General features: G+C 35.2%; 1 protein-coding gene across 1 annotated transcript in view; it reads left to right on the plus strand.

Moving 5' to 3' along the window:
* The window catches only part of LOC140346519 (mitogen-activated protein kinase kinase kinase kinase 4-like), a 103,944-nt gene that overhangs the window by 6,931 nt on the left and 84,513 nt on the right, over positions 1-12,500 (plus strand). The window contains exons 3-4 of the mRNA XM_072432632.1: positions 10,637-10,693; positions 12,433-12,500. The exon at positions 12,433-12,500 is cut by the window's right edge and continues 55 nt beyond it. Coding sequence (XP_072288733.1) covers positions 10,637-10,693; positions 12,433-12,500 — 125 coding nt within the window. The remainder of the gene's footprint in view (positions 1-10,636; positions 10,694-12,432) is intronic.

The raw sequence follows: 12,500 nt of genomic DNA on the forward strand, positions 1-12,500 counted from the left end.
TAAACTTTGTCTCTGACCGCGCCGTGAACCGTGACTCAAGGGTAAAGAGGCCTGAACATCGTGGGATGGGCCACTTCCTCATGGCCCAAACTGTGATGTGAAAGTGGTTTGTGGTCAAAGGTGTGGTGACCGAAAGTGTTCACTGCAGCGCCGCTCCAGCAGCAGCGCCGCTCCAGCAGCAGCAGCAGCGCCGCTCCAGCAGCAGCAGCAGCGCCGCTCCAGCAGCAGCAGCAGCGCCGCTCCAGCAGCAGCGCCGCCGCTAAGACTCAAATGTGTGAGAAATACAGCTGCAAAGAACAGACCGCTATATCATACTTTACATCATACTTTACATCATACTTTATATCATACCTTATATCATACTTTATATCATACCTTATATCATACATTATATCATACTTTATATCATACTTTATATCATACTTTAAGTCATACTTTATGTCATACTTTATATCATACTTTATATCATACTTTATATCATACTTTATGTCATACTTTATATCATACTTTATGTCATACTTTATATCATACTTTATATCATACTTTAAGTCATACTTTATGTCATACTTTATATCATACTTTATATCATACTTTAAGTCATACTTTATGTCATACTTTATATCATACCTTATATCATACTTTATATCATACTTTATATCATACTTTGTCATACTTTATATCATACTTTATGTCATACTTTATATCATACTTTATATCATACTTTAAGTCATACTTTATGTCATACTTTATATCATACTTTATATCATACTTTATGTCATACTTTATATCATACCTTATATCATACATTATATCATACTTTATATCATACTTTATATCATACTTTAAGTCATACTTTATGTCATACTTTATATCATACTTTATGTCATACTTTATATCATACTTTATATCATACTTTAAGTCATACTTTATGTCATACTTTATATCATACTTTATATCATACTTTATATCATACTTTATATCATACTTTAAGTCTTACTTTAAGTCATACTTTAAGTCATACTTTGTCATACTTTATGTCATACTTTATATCATACTTTATATCATACTTTATATCATACTTTATATCATACTTTATGTCATACTTTATATCATACTTTAAGTCTTACTTTAAGTCATACTTTAAGTCATACTTTATGTCATACTTTATATCATACTTTATATCATACTTTATATCATACTTTATATCATACTTTATGTCATACTTTATGTCATACTTTATATCATACTTTATATCATACTTAATGTCATACTTTATGTCATACTTTATGTCATACTTTATATCATACTTTATATCATACTTTATATCATACTTAATGTCATACTTTATATCATACTTTATATCATACTTTATATCATACTTTAAGTCATACTTTATGTCATACTTTATGTCATACTTTATGTCATACTTTATATCATACTTTATATCATACTTTATATCATACTTTATATCATACTTAATGTCATACTTTATATCATATTTTATGTCATACTTTATATCATACTTTATATCATACTTTAAGTCATACTTTAAGTCATACTTTAAGTCATACTTTATATCATACATTATATCATACTTTATATCATACTTTATGTCATACTTTATATCATACTTTATATCATACTTTATATCATACTTTGTCATACTTTATATCATACTTTATGTCATACTTTATATCATACTTTATATCATACTTTATATCATACTTTGTCATACTTTATATCATACTTTATGTCATACTTTATGTCGTACTTTATGTCGTACTTTATGTCGTACTTTATATCGTACTTTATGTCGTACTTTATATCATACTTTATATCATACTTTGTCATACTTTATATCATACTTTATGTCATACTTTATATCATACTTTATATCATACTTTATATCATACTTTGTCATACTTTATATCATACTTTATGTCATACTTTATGTCGTACTTTATGTCGTACTTTATATCATACTTTATATCATACTTTATATCATACTTTGTCATACTTTATATCATACTTTATGTCATACTTTATGTCGTACTTTATGTCGTACTTTATGTCATACTTTATGTCATACTTTATGTCATACTTTATATCATACTTTATATCATACTTTATATCATACTTTATATCATACTTTATGTCATACTTTATGTCATACTTTATGTCATACTTTGTCATACTTTATATCATACTTTATATCATACTTTATATCATACTTTATATCATACTTTGTCATACTTTATATCATACTTTATATCATACTTTATGTCAAACTTTATGTCAAACTTTATGTCATACTTTATATCATACTTTATATCATACTTTATGTCATACTTTATGTCATACTTTATGTCATACTTTATATCATACTTTATGTCATACTTTATGTCATACTTTATGTCATACTTTATATCATACTTTATATCATACTTTATATCATACTTTATATCATACTTTATGTCATACTTTATGTCATACTTTATGTCATACTTTATGTCATACTTTATATCATACTTTATATCATACTTTATATCATACTTTATGTCATACTTTATGTCATACTTTATGTCATACTTTATGTCATACTTTATGTCATACTTTATATCATACTTTATGTCATACTTTATGTCATACTTTATGTCATACTTTATATCATACTTTATGTCATACTTTATATCATACATTATGTCATACTTTATGTCATACTTTATGTCAAACTTTATGTCATACTTTATGTCATACTTTATGTCATACTTTATGTCATACTTTATATCATACTTTATATCGTACTTTATATCGTACTTTATGTCGTACTTTATGTCGTACTTTATATCGTACTTTATGTCGTACTTTATATCGTACTTTATGTCATACTTTATATCATACTTTATGTCATACTTTATGTCATACTTTATATCATACTTTATATCATACTTTATATCATACTTTATGTCATACTTTATATCATACTTTATATCATACTTTATGTCATACTTTATATCATACTTTATATCATACTTTATATCATACTTTATATCATACTTTGTATCATACTTTATGTCATACTTTATATCATACTTTATGTCATACTTTATGTCATACTTTATGTCATACTTTATGTCAAACTTTATGTCAAACTTTATGTCATACTTTATATCATACTTTATGTCGTACTTTATATCATACTTTATATCATACTTTATATCATACTTTGTCATACTTTATATCATACTTTATGTCATACTTTATGTCGTACTTTATGTCGTACTTTATGTCATACTTTATGTCATACTTTATGTCATACTTTATGTCATACTTTATATCATACTTTATATCATACTTTATATCATACTTTATGTCATACTTTATGTCATACTTTATGTCATACTTTATATCATACTTTATATCATACTTTATATCATACTTTATATCATACTTTGTCATACTTTATATCATACTTTATATCATACTTTATGTCAAACTTTATGTCAAACTTTATGTCATACTTTATATCATACTTTATATCATACTTTATGTCATACTTTATGTCATACTTTATGTCATACTTTATATCATACTTTATGTCATACTTTATGTCATACTTTATGTCATACTTTATATCATACTTTATATCATACTTTATGTCATACTTTATGTCATACTTTATATCATACTTTATGTCATACTTTATGTCATACTTTATGTCATACTTTATGTCATACTTTATGTCATACTTTATATCATACTTTATGTCATACTTTATGTCATACTTTATGTCATACTTTATATCATACTTTATGTCATACTTTATGTCATACTTTATGTCATACTTTATATCATACTTTATATCATACTTTATATCATACTTTATGTCATACTTTATGTCATACTTTATGTCATACTTTATGTCAAACTTTATGTCAAACTTTATATCATACTTTATATCATACTTTATGTCATACTTTATGTCATACTTTATGTCATACTTTATATCATACTTTATATCGTACTTTATATCGTACTTTATGTCATACTTTATATCATACTTTATATCATACTTTATATCATACTTTATGTCATACTTTATGTCATACTTTATGTCATACTTTATGTCAAACTTTATATCATACTTTATGTCATACTTTATGTCATACTTTATGTCATACTTTATGTCATACATTATGTCATACATTATATCATACATTATATCATACATTATATCATACATTAAGTCATACTTTATGTCATACTTTATGTCATACTTTGTCATACTTTATATCATATATCATACATTATATCATACATTAAGTCATACTTTATGTCATACTTTATGTCATACTTTATGTCATACTTTATGTCAAACTTTATGTCAAACTTTATGTCATACTTTATATCATACTTTATGTCATACTTTATGTCATACTTTATGTCAAACTTTATGTCAAACTTTATATCATACTTTATATCATACTTTATGTCATACTTTATGTCATACTTTATGTCATACTTTATATCATACTTTATATCGTACTTTATATCGTACTTTATGTCGTACTTTATGTCGTACTTTATGTCGTACTTTATATCGTACTTTATGTCATACTTTATATCATACTTTATGTCATACTTTATATCATACTTTATATCATACTTTATGTCATACTTTATATCATACTTTATATCATACTTTATGTCATACTTTATATCATACTTTATATCATACTTTAAGTCATACTTTATGTCATTCTTTATATCATACTTTATATCGTACTTTATGTCATACTTTATGTCATACTTTATATCATACTTTATATCATACTTAATGTCATACTTTATATCATACATTATATCATACTTTATATCATACTTTAAGTCTTACTTTAAGTCATACTTTATGTCATACTTTAAGTCATACTTTATGTCATACTTTATGTCATACTTTATATCATACCTTATATCATACCTTATATCATACTTTATATCATACTTTAAGTCTTACTTTATGTCATACTTTATGTCATATTTTATGTCATACTTTATATCATACTTTAAATCATACTTAATGTCATACTTTAAGTCATACTTTATGTCATACTTTATGTCATACTTTATGTCATATTTTATGTCATACTTTATATCATACTTTATATCATACTTTATGTCATACTTTATGTCATACTTTATGTCAAACTTTATGTCAAACTTTATATCATACTTTATATCATACTTTATATCATACTTTATATCATACTTTATATCATACTTTATGTCATACTTTATGTCATACTTTATATCATACTTTATGTCATACTTTATGTCATACTTTATGTCATACTTTATGTCATACTTTATATCATACTTTATATCATACTTTATGTCATACTTTATATCATACTTTATGTCATACTTTATATCATACTTTATGTCATACTTTATGTCATACTTTATGTCATACTTTATGTCATACATTATATCATACATTATATCATACATTATATCATACATTATATCATACATTAAGTCATACTTTATGTCATACTTTATGTCATACTTTATGTCATACTTTATATCATACATTAAGTCATACTTTATGTCATACTTTATGTCATACTTTATATCATACTTTATATCATACTTTATGTCATACTTTATGTCATACTTTACATCATACTTTATGTCATACATTATATCATACATTATATCATACATTAAGTCATACTTTATGTCATACTTTATGTCATACTTTATGTCATACTTTATATCATACATTATATCATACATTAAGTCATACTTTATGTCATACTTTATGTCATACTTTATATCATACTTTATATCATACTTTATGTCATACTTTATGTCATACTTTACATCATACTTTATGTCATACTTTATGTCATACATTAAGTCATACTTTATGTCATACTTTATGTCATACATTAAGTCATACATTATGTCATACTTTATGTCATACATTAAGTCATACTTTATGTCATACTTTATATCATACTTTATATCATACTTTATGTCATACTTTATGTCATACTTTACATCATACTTTATGTCATACTTTATGTCATACATTAAGTCATACATTATGTCATACTTTATGTCATACATTAAGTCATACTTTATGTCATACAGGTGGACATGTGGTGACTGAAGGGCAGAGAATATTCACAAATAAATGTATTATTTATGAAAAATTATCATGAATTATTTTTATTTTTTGTTCATCACATACATTTTTGACAATTATTTTTTTTTACAATCACATCGATTTTTTAATTTTTTTTTATATCAAATTTAAAAAAAAATGACATTAAATTAAAACATTTTTCAACATCGAATTGTTTTGACATCGAATACATTTTTTTTTTCAAATAACCTTATTTTTATATATATATATATATTTTTATTTAAACGTAATCATATATATCATCATCATATATAATCATATATATATATATATATATAATCTACAATGAATATTTTTTTTAAATTACAATTAGGCCGATCAAAATCTGATTCATTTAATTGACTCTTCAGAATTATTCCAAATAGTCGATGTTTTCACAAAGTCAGAAATGATTGAAATACTATATAACATAAATGTATATAAATATAAACATTGTAATCGTTCTCAGGACTAAACGGACTCTAAAACACAAACGATGACAGTGGCATTATTAAATCAAAAATGAAAAAAAAAAACGATTTCTGATTTTACATCTTTACGTGGTTAAAAATATATAATCATTATATGTTATAATGGCGGTCGTTACTGTAGCACGTCACCGCTTTAACGCCGCAGTTTGGACTGTGAACGTGTCTGAAATACACGTCATTCTTGGATTAGTTCAGATTCCTCAAACATAAACTGTATATTTTGATTTCCATTTCTGCCGCTGTGATTCTGTGAACGATGCTGACGTGTTTTGTGCCACTTCCTCTTTGGCTCCTTCTGTGTCAATCCTGTCCGGGGTTATGAAATGGCCGCTTACGCTAACTTACGCTAACTTACGCTAGCTTACGCTAGCTTACGCAAACCGTTACTCAAACAGCAAACCACAAAGTCGATTCAGACGAGGTTTTCTCTGATCAAAAATATGTAGGAAATTAGACGACAGAAAACAAAGGGCTAAGATGACATTTCTGTTCTGATTTTCTACATATTTGAGAAGATTTGACTGATTATGACTTTTACATCGGTCAAGTTTCCTTCAGCAAATGAACTGTTGCTAAAGCCTAATGCCAATAACCACACCCCAAATGTGGAATCATGTATTACTCATGTAAAATATGTAGATTTGCTAAGAAATGGTGAAAAAATTAGAATGAGAAAATTAGAAGCTCCGCCCCCAGGGAGCCACGCCTCATGTCCCACCAGGAAGTGCAGTTATAAATGTCACAAATGGTCTTTTTTGGAGACACAATGGAGTTTTTATTCAAATTACACAAACAAACTCTTTGACTAAACGTCTTTTTGTGACGAGTTTAAAGACAAATTAAGTCACGTTTTTGCCACTTCGTCCTTGTGTTTCCTCATGTTTTTGTCGATTTTGTTGTGTTTTTATCACTTTTTGTTGCTTTTAGTCACTTTTTGGCACATCTCACACACACATTACTAAATTACTGTTTGTGGCTCGCTCAGATTGACTCAGGAGTAAAAAGACAAATTAAGTCGTGTTTTTGTCGCTCTTAGTCACGTTTTTGTCATTTAGTTGTGTTTTTGTTACTTTTCGTTGTTTTTAGTCACTTTTAGCCACGTCTCACACACACTCGGAATCACTAAACGACTTTTTGTGACTCGCTCAGATCATTTTTGGGGTTGAAAAGTGGTGACTCCAGTTGTATTTTCTCCAAACACATTTTTAAAGGTCTAAACCCTTTAAACGTCGCTCGCGTGGGACTTTTCCTCGTTTGTTTAAAGAAGGCGGCGAAGTGAATGAGAGGAAACCGAAGCCAAGACAAAACAAGCAGCACGAGGCGCAAAGGAAAACACGCCGACGCAGCGTTTCACTTCTGTTCAGTGTGTGACCGCGGCAGAGTGGTTATCAACGACGTCTCCTCGCGGCGGAGACGTCGTTGATCGTCCCGTCGTTTGCGGCTTCGTCTGTTCCCGGACACAAGCTGCGCATTGTCACCGATTAACCTACTTTTCGTACCCTTAAGGAGCCTTTTCCTTCACAAATAACGCGTTTGGCGGTTTTTACGACCGCGTGAAACATCTCGATCTTTCTCGGCGCCGCGGGAAACCGAAGCCGCTTCTTTGAGGATTCTCGTCATGTGGCACTTTTACGACTGACGGACAGAACGAGCAGAAGACGGTGGTTAAAAGCAAATAAACCTGGACAAAATTAGGCTATTTTAGCAGGAAATTGACTTTATTTAATTGTCCCTTTGCTTTGGCGTCTCAATGTGACATATTATTTAAGAAGAAAAATGAAATAAATAGTGTGAAGTTTAAAGTGAAGTGTAAAATGTTAAGTGTAAAGTAAACCAGGACTAAACCAGGACTAAACCAGGTCTAAACTATGTCCAAACCAGGACTGAACCAGGTCTGAACCAGGTCTAAACCAGCTCTAAACCAGCTCTAAACCAGCTCTAAACCAGGACTAATCCAGGACTAAACCAGGACTAAACCAGGACTAAACCAGGACTAAACCAGGACTAAACCAGGACTAAACCAGGACTAAACCAGGACTAGACTAGGTCTAAACCAGCCCTAAGGATGCAGCAGAGGAGGATGCAGAGGAGGAAGCAGAGGAGGAAGCAGAGGAGGAAGCAGAGGAGGAGGCAGAGGAGGAGGCAGAGGAGGAGGCAGAGGAGGAGGCAGAGGAGGAGGCAGAGGAGGAGGCAGAGGAGGAGGCAGAGGAGGAGGCAGAGGAGGAGGCAGAGGAGGAGGCAGAGGAGGAGGCAGAGGAGGAGGCAGAGGAGGAGGCAGAGGAGGAGGCAGACGGCCAGAGGAAGCCCTGCTGGTCACATGTTGTTGCTGTGTCTGCGTCGCTGCAGGACAAACTCAAAACAATGTGACTTTAAAGGAATGTCCCGGATTCTTCTCGTGCTTTAAGACAAGTGGACTCTGTGCCAGGACAGAGGACAGAAGACAGAGCAGAGGACAGAGCAGAGGACAGAGCAGAGGACAGAGCAGAGGACAGAGCAGAGGACAGAACAGAAGACAGAGAACAGAGGACAGGGCAGAGGACAGAACAGAAGATGAGGACAGAGCAGAGGACAGAGCAGAGGACAAAGTAGAGGACAGAGTAGAGGACAGAGTAGAGGACAGAGTAGAGGACAGAGTAGAGGACAGAGGACAGATGACAAGAGGACAGGACAAGAGGACAGGACAGAGGACAGAACGGTCGTAGTGAGAGCTGGAACTGTCAGACTCTCACAGAACCAGTTTTAAGGCAGTTTTCTGACCAAATTATGGGTCAAATATTCAAAGTTAAGTTTTGCCATAAAATTAATTAATTTCTCTCACATTTTATTTAAATGAAACACACACACACACACACACACACACAGTACACACACAGTACACATACACACACACATACACACACAGTACACATACACACACACACACAGTACACATACACACACACATACACATACACACACAGACACACACACATACACATACACACACAGTACACATACACACACATACACATACACACACACACACACACACACACACAGTACACATACACACACATACACATACACACACACATACACACACACACACACAGAGAGAACTGGAAATGATTGCGAGATAGGGCCGTGCTGCAATATTACAAATACATCTGTGTCTGACTAAAACTGAGCTCAAAAAGAGTAAATGATATTTAGCTTGTGCTTCATTTTCTGGTCCAGGTCTAAACCAGGTCTAAACCAGGACTAAACCAGGTCTAAACCAGGACTAAATCAGGACTAAATCAGGACTAAACCAGGTCTAAACCAGGACTAAACCAGGACTAAACCAGGACTAAACCAGGACTAAACCAGGTCTAAACCAGGTCTAAACCAGGTCTAAACCAGGACTAAACCAGGACTAAACCAGGACTAAACCAGGTCCAAACCAGGTCCAAACCAGGTCCAAACCAGGTCCAAACCAGGTCCAAACCAGGTCCAAACCAGGTCCAAACCAGGTCCAAACCAGGTCCAAACCAGGACTAAACCAGGACTAAACCAGGACTAAACCAGGTCTAAACCAGGTCTAAACCAGAACATGTCTCCACAGACTGAGGGCGTGAAACTGGGTCAAGCTGAGATTTACTTCCCATGATGCATCAGTTTCACTTCCTCTTCCTGGTCGGCGCAGAAACGCCGACCAGGAAGAGGAAGTGAAACATATATATATACAATATATATATGTGTATATATATATATGTATATATATATATGTATGTATATGTATGTGTGTGTGTGTGTGTGTTCAGTCACACACACGTTTTAAAGAAATCTCTCTTTAATGTGACGTCATCTCAGATAAATGCACTTCCTCTCCCCTCCCCCCTGCACTCTGCAGACGTTAATATCTTAATAATCCAGAGTTTTATTGCTCTTTTAGCTCTAGGTCTTGGGATAATCATGTGTAAATGTTCTTTTTCAGGGTCGTCACGTCAAGACGGGACAACTGGCCGCGATCAAGGTCATGGAGGTCACAGAGGTGCGCTCTTCATCCTCCTCCATGATGATGATGATGTGTCTGTTTGTCCTTCACGCGAGAGGGGGGAGGAGCCTCTGACCTCACGTGTGGCTCTCATCAACAGCGACTTCCTCAAACGTCTCGTCCTCAGCTCGGATGTTAAAGCTGAACATTTGGATGTGTCATATTTAATGTGTTTGGACCCGATGTCCCAAACATGTATTTTAAACTGTTTGTCCTTCATACGAGTGGGGGAGGAGCCCAGGGGAGGAGCCCAGGGGAGGAGCCCAGGGGAGGAGCCCAGGGGAGGAGCCCAGGGGAGGAGCCCAGGGGAGGAGCCCAGGGGAGGAGCCCAGGGGAGGAGCCAAACTTCTAGCTTTGCTTTATTCAACGACCACTTGATGTAATTACTGTGTCGGGGTAGGCTGGTGAGGTCAGAGGTCACGGGGTCGTCTTGGGGTCGGCTAGTGAGGTCAGAGGTCACGGGGTCGTCTCAGGGTCGGCTGGTGAGGTCAGAGGTCACGGGGTCGTCTTGGGGTCGGCTAGTGAAGTCAGAGGTCACGGGGTCGTCTCAGGGTCTGCTGGTGAGGTCAGAGGTCAGAGGTCACGGGGTCGGCTGGTGAGGTCAGAGGTCACGGGGTCCGCTCGGGGTCGGCTGGTGAGGTCAGAGATCACGGGGTCGTCTCGAGGTCGGCTGGTGAGGTCAGAGGTCACCGGGTCGTCTCGGGGTCAGCTGGTGAGGTCAGAGGTCACAGGGTCGTCTCGGGATCGGCTGGTGAGGTCAGAGGTCACGGGGTTGTCTCAGGGTCGGCTGGTGAGGTCAGAGGTCACGGGGTTGTCTCGGGGTCGGCTGGTGAGGTCAGAGGTCACGGGGTCGTCTCGGGGTCGGCTTGTGAGGTCATGGGGTCGTCTCAGGGTCGGCTGGTGAGGTCAGAGGTCACGGGGTCGGCTGGTGAGGTCAGAGGTCACGGGGTCGGCTGGTGAGGTCAGAGGTCACGGGGTCGTCTCGGGGTCGGCTGGGGAGGTCAGAGGTCACGGGGTCGTCTCGGGGTCGGCCGGTGAGGTCAGAGGTCACGGGGTCCGCTCGGGGTTGGCTGGTGAGGTCAGAGGTCACGGGGTCCGCTCGGGTTCGGCTGGTGAGGTCAGAGGTCACGGGGTCGGCTGGTGAGGTCACGGGGTCCGCTCGGGGTTGGCTGGTGAGGTCAGAGGTCACGGGGTTGTCTCAAGGTCGGCTGGTAAGGTCAGAGGTCACAGGGTCGTCTCAGGGTCGGCTGGTGAGGTCAGAGGTCACGGGGTCGTCTCGGGGTTTGCTGGTGAGGTCAGAGGTCACGGGGTCGTGGCGGCCTGGACGAGTTTACAGGGTTCATTTTGAAATCTCTTCAATTGGAATCTCTGAATCTGATGGAACGGCCCGTGTATCTGTGTCCTGAGGTCAGAGGTCAGAGGTGCGACGATATCGATACCGATACGATACCGAGACACAATCCCCCTGGATCTAATCTGTTCAGCCGATATAAACTGAGCGGGGCGTTTGCACAGCCCTTTGTCGCCCCCTGCTGCCTCTGAGCGGAACATCACACTTATTATTATTGTTCTGCCCGTCAGGCTCTGAGTGAGTGACAGGTGGATTCAACCAATCACAGGGAACCGTGAACTTTCAGAATCCCCAAAGCTTCATGAACTGGTGACATCATGGTTCTGAACAGCATGTGACAGTCGAGTTCATTCATAAAGAACCGTTTGTGTTTGTGTGTTTCCAGGAGGAAGAGGAGGAAATCAAACTAGAGATAAACATGTTGAAGAGTTATTCTCACCATCGAAACATCGC

This window comes from Eucyclogobius newberryi, unplaced genomic scaffold, assembly GCF_026437365.1.
Source record: "Eucyclogobius newberryi isolate DKJ021-1_F unplaced genomic scaffold, fEucNew1.0.hap1 SCAF_11, whole genome shotgun sequence".
NCBI classification, from domain to species: Eukaryota; Metazoa; Chordata; class Actinopteri; order Gobiiformes; family Gobiidae; genus Eucyclogobius; species Eucyclogobius newberryi.